The 18,911-nt window shown below is 36.8% G+C and overlaps 1 protein-coding gene across 3 annotated transcripts in view; it reads right to left on the bottom strand.

Moving 5' to 3' along the window:
- The window catches only part of LOC111146219 (RNA exonuclease 5), a 35,658-nt gene that overhangs the window by 10,688 nt on the left and 6,059 nt on the right, over positions 1–18,911 (bottom strand). For all 3 annotated transcript variants that reach the window (XM_022501670.1, XM_022501671.1, XM_022501669.1), the window contains 10 exons: positions 17,702–17,828; positions 16,498–16,594; positions 13,340–13,483; positions 10,995–11,083; positions 9,674–9,789; positions 8,782–8,920; positions 8,543–8,637; positions 7,462–7,564; positions 6,020–6,123; positions 4,956–5,076 (listed from right to left, as the gene is read on the bottom strand). In XM_022501670.1, coding sequence (XP_022357378.1) covers positions 4,956–5,076; positions 6,020–6,123; positions 7,462–7,564; positions 8,543–8,637; positions 8,782–8,920; positions 9,674–9,789; positions 10,995–11,083; positions 13,340–13,483; positions 16,498–16,594; positions 17,702–17,828 — 1,135 coding nt within the window. The remainder of the gene's footprint in view (positions 1–4,955; positions 5,077–6,019; positions 6,124–7,461; positions 7,565–8,542; positions 8,638–8,781; positions 8,921–9,673; positions 9,790–10,994; positions 11,084–13,339; positions 13,484–16,497; positions 16,595–17,701; positions 17,829–18,911) is intronic.

Below are 18,911 nucleotides of genomic sequence, written 5' to 3'. Positions count from 1 at the left end.
TAAAAAAGTATCAGCAAACCTAGATGTCCATTAACAGATGAATGGATAAAGAAGATGTGGTATATATACACAATGGAATACTATGCAGCCATCAAAAGAAATGAAATCTTGCCATTTGCAACGACGTGGATGGAACTAGAGGGTATCATGCTTAGCGAAATAAGTCAATCAGAGAAAGACAACTATCATATGATCTCCCTGATATGAGGAAGTGGAGATGCAACATGGGGGGTTAAGGGGGTAGGAGAAGAATAAATGAAACAAGATGGGATTGGGAGGGAGACAAACCATAAGTGACTCTTAATCTCACAAAACAAACTGAGGGTTGCTGGGGGGAGGGGGGTTGGGAAAAGGGGGGTGGAGTTATGGACATTGGGGAGGGTTTGTGCTATGGTGAGTGCTGTGAAGTGTGTAAACCAGGCGATTCACAGACCTGTACCCCTGGGGATAAAAATATATGTTTATAAAAAATAAAAAATAATTAATTAAAAAAAAAGGTATCAGCAAACTAAATTCAACAGCACATTAAAAAGATCATACATCGAGGCACCTGGGTGGCCCAGTGGGTTAAAGCCTCTGCCTTCGGCTCAAGTCATGATCCCAGAGTCCTGGGATCAAGCCCCACATCGGGCTCTCTGCTCAGTGGGGAGCCTGCTTCCTCCTCTCTCTCTCTGCCTGCCTCTCCACCTACTTGAGATCTCTGTCAAATAAATAAATAAAATCTTAAAAAAAAAAGGATTATACATCATGACCAATGGGATTTATTCCTGGAATTCAAGAATGGTCCAATATATGAAAATCATCCCATGGAATATACCACTTTAATGGAAAGAAGGACAAAAACCACAAGATCATCTCAATTGATGCAGAAAAAGTATGTGACATGATTCAATACTCTTTCATGATAAAAACACTCAACAAACTAGGAACAGAAGGAAACTACCTACTAGAATAAAGGAAATATGAAAAGCCCACAGCTAATATATTCAAAGGTGAAGGTCCAGGAGACTTTCAGACAAACAATGATGGCTGCTCTTGCTACCTCTATTTAACATAGTATTGGGAGTACTAGCCAGAGCAATTAGGCAAGAAAAAGAAATAAAAAGCATATAGGGGCGCCTGGGTGGCTCAGTGGGTTAAAGCCTCTGCCTTCAGCTCAGGTCATGATCCCAGGGTCCTGGGATCGAGCCCCACATCAGGCTCTCTGCTCAGCAGGGAGACTGCTTCCCACCCCACCCCACCCCTGCCGCCTGCCTCTCTGCCTACTTGTGATCTCTGTCAAGTGAATAAATAAAATCTTAAAAAAAAAAAAAACCATACAAATTGTAAAGGAAAAAGTAAAACTATCTTTGTTCACCTATGACATATAGAAAACCCTAAAGATTACACCGAAACAGAACAAATGACTTCTTCAAAGTTGAAGGATATAAAATCAAGACACAAAAATCAATTGTGTTTCTATACACTAAAATGAACAATCAGAAGAGGAAAGTAAAGAGGAAAAAAAATCTCATTTACAAAAGCATCACAAAAGAATAAAATTCTCAGGAATAAACCTAACCAAGGAGATGAAACACTCGTAATGCTAAAAACTACATAACACCGTTGAAAAGAAATTTGAGAACAAGTAAATAGAAACATTCTCATGTTTACAGACAGAACACAATACCATTAAGATGTTAATAGTACCGAAAGCAACCTATAGATTCTTTGCAATCCCCTTTAAAATTCTAATATCAATTTTTTCTACTATCTTTTTTTTTTTTTTTGCAGAAATAGAAAAAAATCATAAAATTCTTATGGAATCTCAAATAATTTTGAAAAGAAGAACAAAGTTGCAGGACACAAGGTTCCTGATCTCTAAACATAGCACAAGTTACACTAATCAAAATAGTATGCCACTGGCATAAAGACAGACATATAGGCCATGGAACAGAATAGATTTCAGAAATAAACCCTTGTGTATATGGTCAAATGATCTTTGACAAAAGTATTAAGACCATTCAATGAAAAACCACAGTCTCTTAAAGTGGTACTGGAAAAACTGGATATCCATATGCAAAAGAGGGAAGTTGGAACCTTAACTTACATATATATAAAAATTAACTCAAAATGGTTTAAACACCTAAAAGTAAGATCCAGAACTAGAAAACTCCTATAAGAAACCATAAAGAAAAAGCTTCATAATTTTGGATCTGGCAATGATTACTTGGGTATGACATCAAAAGCACAGGGAACAAAAGCAAAATAGACAAGTGGAACTACCTCAGTTCATCAAAACACACAATCAGCAGAGTGAAAATGCAACCTATGGAATACGAAAATGTTTCCAAATTGTTTATCTGATAGGGAATTAAAATCCAGAATATATAAAGAATACATAGAATATATATGTAAATACATAAAGAACTCCTAAAACTAACAACAAAAAAACCCAGTTCAAAAATGGAATTGAATAGACATTTCTTAGAAGATTGTATACAAATAGCTAACAAACCCAAGAAAAAAAGGTTCAACATCACTAATTACCAGATGACAATGAGATATCAACTCACACCTTTAGGTTAGGATGGTTACTATCAAAAAAGAAGAGAGAAAAGTAAAAGTGTTGGCAGAGATTTGGAAAAGCTGGAACTTATTATGCATTGTTGGTAGGAGTATAAAATCCTGCAACCACTATGGTGAACACTATAGTAGCTTCTCAAAAAATTAAAATCTCTTTAAAAAATAACTATTAGTTGCACCTGTGTGGGGTAGTTGGCTGAGTGACTCTTAGATTCGGCTCAGGTCATGATCTCAGGGTCTTGAGACGGAGCCCTACATCAGGCTCCTCACTCAGTGTGGAGCCTGCTTTAGACTCTCCTTCCTCTTCCTCTGCCCCTCCTCCCCCCAAATATATAAATCTTAAAAAAAAAAAAAACTTAAAATCTTAAAACTTTCAAATCTTAAAAAAAGCAAAATAACAACATGTGAAGTAAAATGAATGATGGCAAAAATAGCACCAAGGCTAGGAGGGGAATAATGCAAATACATAGTTGTAAAGTTCTTATATGTGAAATGGTATAATATTATTAAGGTAATTACGGTACTAAGGTAAACTATGGTAAGTTAAAGATAGATTATAAATCTTAACGCAACCACTAAGATAACAAAGAATCACAGTTAATACACTTCCAAAGGAGATAAAATAAGATCATAAAAAATACCTCATTAACTCAAAAAAAAAAAAAAGAAATAGAATAAAAAAGAGATGGGACAAATAGATTATCACAGCAAGATAAGAGACTTAAACCTAACACCATCAAATAATCACATTAAATGCAAATATTCTAAATACTCCACCTAAAAGGCAACAATTGTTGAATTGAATAAAAAAGCAAAGCCTGACTGGTCACTATAAGAAACCCAATTTTTAAAATTTTTTTCAAGAAACCCACTTTAAAATAAAAATAAATATAGCAGGTCAACAATAAACAAAAAGAAGCAGAGGGGCTATATTAATACCACAGGAGAAGTCAATAGTCAGCTAAGCATCTGCCTTCAACTCTGGTCATGACCCTGAGGCCCTGGGATCAAGTCCCACATCAGGCTCCCGCTCAGTGGGTAGTCTGCTTCTCCCCCTCCCTCTCCCCCTTGTTTGTTCTCTCACTCACTCACTCTCACAAATGAATAAAATCTTAAAAAAAAAAAAAAAGAATAGAAAATGTTTCCAGGGATAAATACCTATTTTAATGATAAAGGGGCCAATGCATCAGGAAAACATAATGCATAATGTTCATGTATCTAATAGGAAAGCTTCATTATACATAAAGCAAAAATTAATGAAACTGCAAGAACAAACAAATCCACAATTATAGTTGGATATTCCATCTCTCAATAAATTTAAAAGATTCAAGTAATTCAAAGTACATAAGTACATTCTTGGACAATAGTGAATTTAAGAAATCAGGAATAGATCTCAGGAAAATCCCTAATTATTTGGAAAATAAATAGCACACTTCTAAAAAAAAACATGAGCCAAAGAAGAAATCAAAAGGAAAATTAAAAAGAATTCTGAACTGAATGAAAACGAAAACACTTTTTAAGTATTTATTTAAACTTATCAATCTTTCTAAGATGAAGCTAAAGTAGAACTCAGATGGAAATTTATAGCTCCAGAATACCTGTAATAAAAAAAAATGACCTCAGCTAACACTATTGTGGATGCATTAGCCAAAGCATTTAGAAAAAAGAAAATAATTAGGGACATGGGAACTGGAAAAAGAGAAATACAACTATGGTACATAAGCACACTGGAATACCATGGAGCTCTAACAAAGAATAAAGAAAATCCTTTATATACAAAATAAAGGACAGATGGACAACATGTGCTCTGAATGTGATACCCTGAAAAGGAAACATGACTTACAAGTAGTTTGGTAAGTAGAGCAAATGCGGCAGAACATCAACAGATGATGAATATAGATAGAAGGTATATACCACCATTCGCGCAAATCTTCTGTAAGTTTGAAATTCTTTCCAGATAAAACTAAAATACATACATACATACATATATAAATCTGAACAAGATGACCTAAGTTCATGCTGCAATATATCCCTTCAACTTTACACATACAGCAATAATAGATAAAATATAAGAACAGAAAACCAAAAAAATAAAGTTAGGCTAAACTAAGATAAACATCTACATAAGTTAGAAGAAGAACAGAAATTCAAAGTGGTGTGGTAATACCAAGGGTGGGGTCTACAGGCAGACACTGGCAGCTGACAGTTCTGCTCCTGTGGGGTAATTGGGAATAAAAGTGCTCCTTATAAGATGTGAGACAAAAACCAGACTTGATAATGGTAGCCAGGGTTGTTGATGAAAAAAAAGCTTGCTGCTTAGTATGAATTGCAAAGGGCTACATTCCCCTTTGCTTTGAGCGTAACCTTCAAAGAGACAGCAGGTCACTCACCTCTTTATTTGAAAGGCACTTAATAGTCTGGCAGTTTCTGGCAGAACAAAGTTCACTAGTTTCTGCTTCCCGGGTCAAGAAAAGGAGCTTCTGACCCATTAAGTCCAAGCATTCCAAAACACTGTGAAGAAGTATAAAAGATCAGGGAAGAACAACAGTTTTCCCTAACCTAAGACTTACTTCTCTGTACTTGCACTGTCTAAATAAGGTAGCCACTAGCAACATGTGGCTATTTAAATTAAGATTAATAGGGGCGCCTGGGTGGCTCAGTGGGTTGGGGCCTCTGCCTTCGGCTCAGGTCATGATCCCGGAGTCCTGGGATTGAGCCCCGCATCGGGCTCTCTGCTCAGCAGGGAGCCTGCTTCCTCCTTCTCTCTCTCTGCCTGCCTCTCTGCCTAATTGTGATCTCTGTCAAATAAATAAAATCTTTAAAAAAAAAATTAAGATTAACATAAAATAAAATTACAGTTCAGTTCCTCAATACGCATTAGTCACACATACTGTACTGTGTGGACCTTACTGGACACCACAGACCTAAAACAATTCCATTACTGCAGAAGTCATAATGGACAGTATTGCTCTATATTTAGGGGAAGGACAGATAAACACGAAAAATACTCAAAGCTCTCTAACAAGTTTATACTCTAAGGCTCTGACATATTTATTATGATGTGGTGATCAACTCCTTCCAGGCCTGTTTTTTGTTTTTCCCTAATCTTGGCAATACACTAAGGCTATAGTTGATTCTTCTAATCAAAATACCCAGGAGTCTATCATCTTGCCTAATGCTACTCAGTTCACTATATTTCAATGTCTTTCTTTTTGGTAAAAGAGTTATTTTAAGACCATTCACTACATTTAGAAAATAAGAAAAATAAATAGGTACTATTTAGGGTGGAAGGTGGTATTTTTCCCTCCATGGTTTTTGTGACAGTAGAATGTCATTTATACTATCGGTAAATAATTTTCAATAGACCCAAAAAAGGGGGAAAAATTTGCAGGTTGTCTAAATAAGAAACCAGATATTCTTGTTTTTGTTCTTGTTTAGAACTGAAAAGTATTACCTTGTTTTTGGCTGATAAACTATTTCTGCTGTATTTCTCAGCTCTTGGCCTGTTGCTAGCAATTCTTGGTGACTAGCTAGTGCCTCCAGATTTAGTTCTGCAATCTTGAAGAAAATAAAGTGGTAAAAATCATCTAATTTCCTGCAAAGCATCTGAGGTTTGAAAATCAAAACACCACAAAGCAAAAAAAAAATCCAAGAAAAACTCACTCAAGTGGTGTTCTCTACTGCTGTAGACAGTGGCTTTGCCATTGCCATAGTCCCAGGTTGGCTTCAATAGCTACCCGATGGTTTCTGACCGTTTAGCCAAGAATGACAATGTTACCAGCTGCTGATGTTGTTACATGAATGCGGGAAAGGGCTAAGCATAAAGGGATGGCAATTCTGGCTCATCACTGATCCCACAGTCAGTCACTTAGAATTTACTTCTTTGTGAACGTGCCATTTTTGGAAATTATAAAAGAATGGCTTTTATAGCAACAACAAAAAAAGACCTTTCATTGGTTTAATACAAAACCAGTTTATTCTTCCATAAAGTGGGAGACCACTTGGGAGTTGCAATGCAGACAGTGAGATACAAACTACTATCATTATTTATACATATATGTTATAAGACGTTTTAGAATGTCTTTCTACCACTGCGACACAAAATACTATTCTGGATGCTTAGGATTCTACACAGACTACCATGTATTTCACAGTGGAGTTATGATAGAACATATCATGCAATGGGACAACCTAGTAAGTTAGAATGCATTGTAACAAGCTATGTAAGAAACTGTCTCCTTCAAGGTTTCCCTCATGTGCTGTCCTAATCTACACCCACTGAACTGCTGCTGAAACAACGGCATGCTCCCCCACCCCAAAAGAGCAAAATCTATGTAGATCTTTCATAATTATTATTACAATTATCAGCATACAATGAGCCACACATTATAGTGGTTAATATATTCAAGGCACTGTACTACTAGCTTTATATAAGATACCTCATGTACCCGCACCAATATCCCACAGAAATGTGTTTCCATTTTACAGATGTAGTAACTGAATTTCCTTGGAGAAACTGACCCAGATTATGTAACTAATAACTAAGCTAAACATAGTACTATCTTTTTTTTCCTTTAAGATTTTAAAGTAATCTCTATATCCAACATGTGGCTCAAACTCACAACCCCCAGAGATCAAGAGTTACATGCTCCACTGACTGAACGAGGCAGGTGCCCTGTACCATCTTTATTTAAAAACAGATAAGCCCAACTTCAGAGACTACATACTTAACTATTACATTATGCTAGTCATACAGGTCTTAATTCTGAATGCTCAGCTTGAATTACACTCCAATTTTTTTTTAAAGAAAGGTAACAACAGGAAATGATATCTGTGACTATCTGTTCTTGTCTCATAATTTTAAGAAAAGCAAACATACAGGTCAAATATACTAACCTTCCTTGGGCCATACTTAAGGAAATACCGGGCCAATTCAAGGGTTGTTCTAGCATCTTCTGTGGCATCATGACCAAGCCTATCTGGACACTGTATATCCTTCCTGGAAAGTCAAGATAAAACTGACATCCTCAACAGCATTTTCAATGATCGGTTCTTTCAACCACCTCTAATATTCTGGTTATATGTAAAATTTCAGCAATGTGATAATCAGATTTTATCACAACAATCAAGATTACTTTATTCCTAAATGCCAGGAGAGTACGTGAAGTGAGAGGCACTGATGATGCACAATGATCAGGAACGGCTTTGTCTACAGCAAGCATATCATCTGGACAAAAGGCTACCCAATAGAGTCTCTGGCCACTCCCCAGCGAACCCTTTTGCCTCATTCTTCTAGATGTAACCACTATTTAAAGTTAACTTCCAGAAATTTTATATAGGTACTTAAATTTTTTCTTGGTCGTTTTCAAAAACCTTAAAAAAGTACAAATGTTTGTGTCTATAAACTTATCTAAATCTAATCTGAATCATACAGATATCTAGGCATATACAGATCTTCTTCTGCATCTCCATTTTATTCTCAGTAGTAGTTTAAGATTAAGGTTTCCTTATTAGCACATATAGACCCATCACATTCTTTTAACAATAACAAAGTATTCAATAATACAGATAAACTTATTTAACCACTCCTAGAGAATATCTGCAGTTTTGGGCTGTTTTAAACCATAGTATAATGAACATCCTTGTACACAAGTGTTTATGCATAACAGGATACATTCAATATAGGAACATTATGTCTTCAAATTCTGGTTAACTTTTCAGACAGTTCTCTCTAGTTTATCCATCAACTCTTCAGATTGCATGTAAACCCCTTCTGTATTCCCATAATTTCTTTATCTCTGAGTCCTACTTCTCTGGAATTGGGATCCCAGGATTCACAAGAAGTGAAAGGAATAATGTTTACAGACATTAAGAGGGAGAATAGAGACCCTGAATTTTGCAATATGCATTAAATAAGAAATTATATGTCAACTTACACAACTTGTCAGGACAATGTTATAATATACAAACAACCTACCCCAAAACAGCTTTGGCTAAGAACTTTAGCTTAAATCTTCTGCCCTGCTCTCTGACATAAAGCAATGATGTATCAATAACATATGGATGTATCATCTGAGGAGGAAAGAGAACAGAATGAGTAGCATCCTATGTTAAAGGAAAAAACAAGTGGACTGGGGGAATAGAAGAACCCAAGACTTTAGATTTGAAATAAAAGGAAAAGGCATATAAACTGGAAAAACTAAATCAGATACTCACTTTCAGTGCTCTGAGATCCAAGTCCAAGGAATGGCCCACTAACACAGCATCAGGAGGAAGCAGTGCTTTTAAATGTCTCTGTACATCTTTGAGTTTGGTTGTCACTGGATTAAGAATCTTCTTTGTGATTCCCGAAAAGCTTTCAATAAAAAACCAGAAATGGACAGGTCAGGATATTAATAGGTTTTCCTCCCTGGAAAGTCATTTCAAAAAGAGTATTTTTAAAAACTAATATATGCTCAGTGTAAAAAGGTTGAAAATACAGATAAGAGGAAATTTAAAATAACCCAAAATCCCATGACCCAGAGATGATCATTGTTTACATTTTAGTAAATATCCTTTCATATTTTTTGATACATATACTCATGTGTGTGTGGACAGATTTACTTTAAAGATTTACTTATTTGAGAGAGAAAAGAGAACCAGAAAAAGAGAGAGAGAGAAAATCCTCAAGCAGACTCCCCGCTGAGCGCGAAGCCTGATGCAAGGCTCCATCCCAAGACCCTGAGATCATGACCTAAGTTGAAATCAAGAGTCGGATGCTTAACTGAATGAGCCATCCAGGCATGCCCATGTATATATTTTATTTCTATAAAAATGCAATCATAATGCATGTTATTTTTTAACATGATTTTATCATTTGCCATATATCATTAACAAGTTTTCACATCACTAAATCTATTTCAACGCATCCTTTTAAATGGTTAGAGTATTCCATTATGTGGATTTCATAGTTTAACTAATCCCCTGCTTTCAGATGTTTATATTCCCATATTTTTGAAATACTGTGACAAACATGCTTATACATACATCTTTGCCACAAATGACTGTTCCCTAAGAATACTAATTAGGTCTACTAATAAGGGAGGGCAGAAGGCAAGGTGAAAAATACCTGGTAAGGTAGTCCAGAATCTTGTTGTCAGGTTTAACAAGTTCATCCATTACACAGCAGCCTCCTTCAGCAACCAGTGAGATGCGGGTTAGCTCTCTCCCCTTGGATGTGAGGCACTGAAAGACCAGGCCATTGTCAGACTGCTGAACTGTGGAAGCTCTTGCTTGCTCTCCTTATTCACAGTATCTCAGCTGCCATGAACTGTAATCTACTGGGGTGCCAGTAACAATGGCACAGCCTTTGCTAACTAGAGAGCCCAGTATGAATGAAATTAAAGCTAGAGACTGCTGAACATTTCATCTAATTGCTCTGAAAAGGATGTGCTCAAGGAAGATGGATGGAAATAACATCATTCATCATCTTACCATTTATTGTTATGACATCCCCGTATTAGCTGAGTACCACAAGAAAGTAATTTTTAATTAGTGCATCTAATGCAATACTTAGCATTCTACATACACCATCTCATAGTAACATGATGAGGTAACTCTCTTATTATCCCCACTTCACAGACAGAGAAGTTGAGAATGAGAGGTTACAGAATTTGGCCAAGGTGACAACACCAATAGCCAAGACCAGGATACATACACACTCTGACATTAGACTTGAAAACTTTAGCTCTCAGCCACTCTGTTAAGAAATCAGAGACTGGTACCTGAGTACTGATAAGGGATGCCCTTTGAAAGGAGACTTACTAATGAGACTAAGTAAAACACAAAGGGAACTTGAGGAAAATCCTACTTCTTTTCTTTTCTAAAGATTTTATTTATTTATTTGACAGAGAGAGATCACAAGTAGGCAGAGAGGCAGGCAGAGAGCGAGAGAGGGAAGCAGGCTCCCTGCTGAGCAGAAAGCCCAATGCAGGACTCAATCCCAGGACCCTGAGATCATGACCTGAGCTGAAGGCAGTGGCTTAAACCAGTGAGTCACCCAGGTGCCCGAGGGAAATCCTACTTCTGATCGTAAATGTGTAAAACTAGACAAATCCATGGTAATTGAGTCAAAGTCTTTAGGGGAACAATAACAAAACACCTGTTCAAAAGACAGAAAGAGTAAACTTACGTAATTGACAGAGATTTGACTAAACATAACTAGTTAGAAAACTTATGTGATATTTATTCTTTTTTTTTTGTGGTATTTATTCTTGATCCTGGAACAAATACCCGTTTTCTAAAATGTGAGTAAAAGGGTCTACTTTCAGTTATTTAAACCAAAATAGTGGAACTAAATGCACTGGTTCACTGGTGCCTTAGACTCAAGAAATCACCTACTAGACTCTAGTTTGTAACCCTCCAGTTGAAACATTAAAAGTAGTACTTACCATTTCACAGTCAAGTCCAAAGAGAGGACTGCTGTCTGTCACAGAACCATTACATTTGGTAGGTACAAAGTTTTCACAGTCAGGAAAACCTAGGAGGAAAAGAAATTAAAAATCTGCCTTTAAAACTACAGAAGATAAACATCACTTTAAGATTCATTCACCAAGGGAAAACTGAAATACCACATTTGCTGGACACCTTCTCTGTTAGACACTTGAAATATAAAAATTATATGAGAGACAATGTTGGTCCTCAAGTTTTTCTCCATCTGCTCATTTTTTTTTTTTTAAAGATTTTATTTATTTATTTGACAGACAGAGATCACAAGCAGGCAGAGAGGCAGGCAGAGAGAGAGGAGGAAGCAGGCTCCTTGCTGAGCAGAGAGCCCGATGCGGGGCTCGATCCCAGGACCCTGAGATCATGACCTGAGCCGAAGGCAGCGGCCTAACCCACTGAGCCACCCAGGCGCCCCATCTGCTCATTTTTATACTCTTGGAGAATACTACAGGCTGCCCTTATAGGGGATAATAGGGCCTAGACCTCTTGGCAGTTACCAAGTAACAATTTTTCCTCCATACGAGGAAAAAGATTATAACTAAATTGTAGCTGGGGCATCTGAGTGGCTCAGTCAGTTAAACACCCAACTCGATTTTGGCTCAGGTCATGATCTCAGGATTGTGAGATCAAACCCTGCATTGGGCTCCACAATGGATGTGGAACATGCTTAAGTTTCTCTCTGTCCCTCCTCCTGTGTGCACACACACCCTCTCTCTTTCTAAAAAAAACCAAACCAAAAAAATAAAAAACACCTAAATTTTGGCTAAATCCCAAGTCACTGGACCTTTTCATGTAGGCCCTAAAGGAGGATGCATAAAGTATGCAGAAACTACATGTAGTATCTTTCCTTCCTAAATAAAGAAAAAGTAGGAACGAAATTCCACCATAGTAGAGATCTAAAAGGATTTCACTGTAGGCAGTGAGTAATATCCACCATGTGTACCCCTGCACCCAACTCTATCCTTGAGACTTCCCTGAGATCTTTACTCAGAAACACGCTTGCATTTTTTTGGAATCACAGACTGAAAATTCCCTATAGGAACACACCTAAAGGCTTAAGGTACCCCCTCCATTGTGCACCTTTAGTTAATAACAAGGAACATTCAGCACAGAGTTCCCAAAGTGTTTGAACCATTGAAGATTCCTACCTTCAGACAGAGGCTTAAACAGTAAAATTACCTAGGTCTTGTGTGACAAGAAACAAAGTACAGTGTGAGAAATTATGACTAGTTTCTATGTCATAGTACCTCAAAACTGCCAACTAATTACAAATAAAAAAATCAAGATATGGTCTAGATCAGAAAAGAGAGACATCCCCAAATCTGGGAGACATTATACTTGCTGCTCTTATCTAGATGATTAGTAGTAATAATAATAAATAATAACTTTTCAAATGCACTATGTGCCACCCACCCTATGTGCTAAGTACTTTTGTATACATTAACTCATTTAATCCCCATGGCAATCCATGATATATGAGCTATTAACTCCATTTTACAGATGGTATATGAAAATATATTCAACATCATCAGCCATTAGAGAAATAGAAATTGAAATCATGAGATACTGCCTCACACCACCTTAACGAATACAATAAAAAAGACAGAATAACAAGTTGTTCATAAGAATGTGCAGAAACTGAAACCCTTATACATTGCTGGAGGGTATGTAAAATGATGCAGCTGCTCCGGAAAAAGTCTGATAGTTCTTCAGAAGGTTAAACAATTACCATATGACCCAGCAATTCTATACCTATGTTTATACTTCCCCAAAATGAAAACAGATGTCCACAAAAAAACTTGTACCTGAATGTTCATAGTATATTCATTATAACCAAAATATGGAAATAACCCAAAAGTCCATCAAAGCATAAAATGTTGTATATCCATATATAGAATATCTTTCGAATGAAAATAAATGAAGGTGACAGACGGCAGCTACTTACTGAGTACAACAAAATTACAGAGCTGTCAAATCACTATGCTGTATACCTGAAACTAATGTAACATTGTGTGTCAACCACCAATACTTCACTAAAAAAAATAATTGCTAGTTAAGTCTTAAAAAAATAATAAGTAGGTAAACTGAAAGATATGAGTTTTCAGATATGGACGGTACCACACATACTATTTTCAAACTAAATTATATATATATGTATATATATACATATATATCAGATTAAATACATCATCAGATTAAATATATAAAAATACATTTATATATACAAATAAGTAATATATATGTATATATATAAAAACAAATATAAATATCAGATTAAATGTAAACCAACCTTGTAATGGAAAGTGAAATGTTTTCATTTCCTCCTTTGTGAGAAGGCATCTGGTTAAGCCCACTTTCTTAGAGCCATACTTTTGAATAACAGGGTCATTCTGCAGGTTGACGCTGACTTTTGAACTGGCAGAAGGTAAAGACCCTGAAATAAAAAGAACAATTAAACTTATGTCAGAATGTGTGTTTAAGAAGGGACACCTGAATGGCTCAGTCTGTTAAGTGTCCAACTTGATTTCTGCTCAGGCTGTTATCTCAGAATCATGGGATCAACCCATTGGGTTCTGTGCTCAGCATGGAGCCTTCTTATTCCTCTCCCTCTGTTCCTTCACACTCCCCTGCCCACCATCCAGCTTGCACTCTGTCTCTATCTCTTAAAATAAATAAAATCTTAAAGAAAAAAAAAAGAATATGTGTTTAAGAAACCTCAAACGACGTATTTCTCAACTTTGTGTCAGGTAGCACAGTGAAGATCAAAAGATGTATAAGACCCAGCCCCAACTTTAAGGACCCTGTACTGTAATATAGTTATAGGAACACAAAGAGAATATAAGCCTCAAATGGGTTATAATAAAGAAAGCTACAAAAGGGAAAGGAGGAAGAATATACTGGCTAGGGTGGTGAGAGATGGTTCAACAGAGGAAAAGATTAGCTGAGTCTTGAAGAAAAAGCAGAATTTAGATAGTTGGTGTCTTAGACCTGCCCATCACAGTGCCCACCACTAACAGCCCATTCTGGCTAAATTTATTCCACCTCCTAGCCACTTGCTCAACAGGCTGATAACTATTCTTTAAGCAGGAGTGGTCACCAATTAGATTGAGAATGGGAACCTGGCTTAAGAGAGACCCATCTATGGGTGCCTGGGTGGCTGTCAGTTGAGTGTCTGACTCTTATTTTGGCTCAGGTCATGATCTCAGTGTCCTGGGATCAAGTCCTGTGTTGGGCTCTGCGCTCAGCATAGAGTCTGCTGGTCCCTCTCCCTCTGCTCCTCCCTGCCCCCTACTCATACTCTCTTTCTAAAATAAATAAATAAAATCTTTGAGACAAAAAAGAGAGACCCATCTATAAGTAGACCAGTAAGTTGATATTCCTAGCCAAGACAAGCTCAAAAGGGACAATGGTAATTAGCTAAGCTGATCAGATTGCTTGCTTCTAAAATCAAACTAGGAAATATAGAGAAGTGACAAGTTAGAAGAGAAAACAGAAAGCAGAGAAGATGCCATGAAAGAGCATTTAGACTCCTGATGGCTTTTTAGTCTATACTACATCCTTTAAATAATATCCCTCTCACTTAGGATGGCCTGAATAAGTATCTGGTCCTTGCAACTAAAGAAGTCAAAATACTGTAAATAGAAAAGAGAGGATTCCAGGCAAGACAGAAATGTACAAAGCAAACCCGGTATGATAGTGACTAGACCAACTGAGAATTAAAAAAAAAAAAAAAGGTCTGTGTAGGAAACAAGGTTGAGGAGTATAAAAATGAATTGTAGACCACTGCAAATGCCAGACTCAAGAGTTTAGACTTTAGTCCATTATTCAATATATAATGAAGAGCAACAGAATGTTCCTAAGATGGGAAATGGCATAACCAACCAATAGTATTTAAGGAAGATCAACCTCAAAGATAATGTGGAAAATGAAGGAGAGAAATGAGAAAAAATTTTGCAGAAATTCTGGACCAAGAAAAAAAAGAAAACAAAAAAAAAAAAAAAAAGGGAAAAAAGATTAGAGTCTGAATCAAGATGGTCGAAAGCATGGAGGAAAAGGGATATATGAAAGAAACAGTACACAAGAAAAACTGATAGAACACAGTGATAGAATAATTTAATTCAGTCAACAAATTTTTACTAAGTACTTATTATATGCCTGGCATTGTTCTACCCACTTGAGATTCCTCAATGAACAAAATCAACAAAATTCTCCATATACTGAAACTGTTTCTGAAACAGAAATTCTTTTCTGTTTAAGGTAGTTGGGAAGATGGGACAATAAACAAATATATAATATGTCAGGTAAAGATAAGGACTACAGAGAAAAATAAATGAGGGAAAAGAGGAGAGGGTATACTGAGGCAGGAAAAGGATTACTGTCATATATTTTATAATCGGGGAAGACCTCTCTGATAAAGTGACATGTGAATAGATATTCATGGGAACTAAGGGAATGAGCTATGCAGACTGGGTATGGGGAGCCAAAAGAAAAGTAATTCTAAAATTCAAGACTGTTGGGGTGCCTGGGTGGCTCGGTGGGTTAAGCCTCTGCCTTAGTTCAGGTCACGATCTCAGGGTCCTGGGATCGAGCCCTGCATCGGATTCTCTGCTCAGTGGGGAGCCTACTTCCCCTTCTCTCTCTTTGCCTGCTGCTCTGCCTACTCATGATCTCTCTCTCTCTGTCAAATAAATAAAGTCTAAAAAAAAAAAATTCAATAGGAAGCAGAGACGTAGAGGAGATAAGAATCACTGACTACTCCTCACCACTTTTTCATGTCTCCTCAATGTAACTACTCAATTATTTCTGAACACACATAAAAAAGCATCACTGAACAATACTTACCTTACTATATCTAATGGACTCTAACAAGTTCTTTTCTATTGCATCACTTACCTGCTTCCCTCGCCCCCCAAAAAACAGTTAACTATAACTTTCTCATGAATACAACCCATTGTTTGAAAAACACTGCCATCATGGATAGTTCTCTTTTAGATGGCCGGCATCTAAACCTTCTGCCTATTCCCCACTGTGGGTAGTATTAAGGATGTCCTTTACGTTACTCAAAGGCAAGATCTTCCTTCCCATCTGTGCACTCATAGGTACAAAGACCCACTGACAGTTTAAAAATTATTCACAGTAATTTCTAAGAATCCAATGTTAAGTGATATGCAGGGATAGCCTTTTCTATCTCACCTAACCAGATGGTTCCTGGGACATGAATATTGGCTATATGGTTCCTGTTCTTTATCCTCCCTAGGTACTTATCCATTTTTTCTTTAAAAACAAAACAAAATAAAACAAAAACAAAAACAAAAAACTGTTCTTCTGTTTAAGGTAGTTAGAATTGACCTTTGTTGTTTGCAAGTATAAACTTGACTGATAAACCCACAGCATATCCATAATGTCTTGTAGAATGAGCAAATCATCGAACTAGAGTCACAACCATACCTTCCACCATCTTGGATAGATCTCCTGTTGTTTGCTTCTTTTGCAGGCCAATGATATCAGCTAGAAAATTAGATGATGGTGGTGGCAAGCGGAATTTCTGTAAATACATGCCAAGTTTTTATAAAAATGCTTGAAAGCAGTTAAAATATTGTCAAAGACTTGCACTTTTATTGTCAGCTGAGTACTAAGAAACGTTTGGACCTTAACTATTTGTATTACAAAATGAGGACTGTCTCCCTAATGTGTAAAAGCGACTAGGTAATAATAATGATTAAAAAGAAGTGGCTAAGTAAGTGAAGCCACCTTTATCCCACCCCCAGATATTTTCTTTGGTTCTGATTACATGCTGGAAACAAAAACAAGCATTACACAAATGTGTAACTCAGAAAAGGAAAGTCCCTTATATTTTTCAAAGCACTTCTGTATCTATTACTTTAGTGGACAGCTTGCCAGGTAGTTAGGACAGATGACACAGCAAAGCTGAAAGGTTGAGATCTCCAGCCTTAGGCTCACCTGTGCTGAAATTCCAGCTCCACCACTTCTAGCTATAACCTGGACAAGTTACTTAGTTTCCTTACATACAGAAGATATTTTTATCTCTCACAGAAGTACTTTAAGAATTAAAGATGATGCACGCAGAATGATTGATGTAGGTCCTAGCATGTCTGTAGCCTTTGATAAATGAAAGCAAAAAAGAAAATGGAGACCCAAAGAGATTAGGACTCACCAACTCAAATCCCTCAGAGGTAAATGGATGAAACAGTCCAATAAAGACTGGAGGTGGCTATGGGAAGGAAAACAGGGAGCACAAGCCTCTTCTAAAGATGACAGCTGCTATTCAGCTCCAGATACTGTTCTAAGGATGTCCAATTTTGTAATGTTGTCAAGAAGCCAAAAAACACAGACTTACATAGAGTATATAATTTTTAAAAACAACATAGACCGAATAAAATAGGAATAATCAGCCTATATCAGGAACTATATATAGATTGTAATCTGGTAATAAATATTTTGCCTAAATTATCAAAGAAAATCAGAGGCAAACCTAATCTCAACAGGAGATCTCTGAATCTTAATCTTTCTTGCTTTCTACAACCTCTACTGCTTGTTCAATAAGGTTGCCCAAGAGCATAGTTTGAGACATGCACTATTTCCGGATGAGAGGACTCAACTCAGGCCCTAATACAAAGTTTTCTTAACTTACATGTCTGAATGCCTTTCGGAGAAATCCAAACTCCAAGTAGAACCTGTAAAAGTGTAGCTGGCTCATTCCCTGCAGTACAAAAACCACCACGCTGTTCAGGTGGTTTTGGTGAAAAAGCTGGCACCAGCTGTTGAAAAATCAAACCAATACAGCTAAAGGTGATACCATCAAGTCAGTTATAGACATACAAAAGTGAAGTGTGGGAAAAAAAGTAGTGAACAACAGTTAATGAAATTTACCATTACTCAATGACTGCCCAGCAAAGAACAGCTACTATTGTACAGAATTCAAATAAAGATTTCTTGAGATAATTGTTTATTGCATTCCAATCAATTAGGATAACAAGGGAAACAGAATGTATTCAAATTTAAAATCCTATTATGATTTGTTTTAAATTGGGAATAAACTCATTTTAAAAAGGCATATCCTCAAAATCCCTAGCTGCTGAGTCCTTCCTAAGCTAATAATCACATGACTAGCTTTAAGAAAGCCAGTTTCAGATAAATTGACACACTACTGGTAATATTTGTTAATGGAGAAGATGGCTTTTGAGGGGCACCTGGGTGGCTCAGTGGGATAAAGCCTCTGCCTTCCGCTCAGGTCATGATCCCAGAATTCTAGGATCGAGCCCCACATCAGGCTCTTTGCTCAGCAGGGAGCCTGCTTCCCTCTCTCTCTGCCTGTCTCTCTGCCTACTTGTGATCTCTGTCTGTCAAATAAATAAATAAAATCTTTAAAAAAAAAAAAAAAGAAGATGGCTTTTGAGTTATCTAGTCAATCTCCCTCAGATAGGTATGTCTGAAAAACTAAAAAGTTTTGTAAAATTTTTATTGGTACATATACAAAAGCAATTTTCTTTAGACATTTAACAGTGGCATTGAAGATATCAGAATAATAATTTGTCTTTGTTTCTTAATGTGGAAGGAACAAAAAAGATTAACTGGGATTCTTAATCCATGATCATGGTATTTTAATTGGGTCTCCACTAGGGGTTACAAACCAAAATACCTTTAAATGGTGCTGGGAAAGAACACTGAAATGACATGACTGCCTGCTGATGTGTCAGCTGGCCCCAGCACCTGAAGGCTCCTCACCCCTTCTCCTCTGTCCTTGGAATGTGGGTTCTGCTTATCTTTCCTGATCCCAGAGGCTGCTCCAAGGACACAGCCTTGAGACAGTGATGTGGTATTGAAAATACCTGCATGGTTCA

Source organism: Enhydra lutris, unplaced genomic scaffold (assembly GCF_002288905.1).
Source record: "Enhydra lutris kenyoni isolate GAN:26980312 unplaced genomic scaffold, ASM228890v2 scaffoldscaffold13, whole genome shotgun sequence".
NCBI lineage: Eukaryota > Metazoa > Chordata > Mammalia > Carnivora > Mustelidae > Enhydra > Enhydra lutris.
Note: the sequence above shows the minus strand (reverse complement) of the source record. Positions and strands in the feature narration are given on the sequence as shown.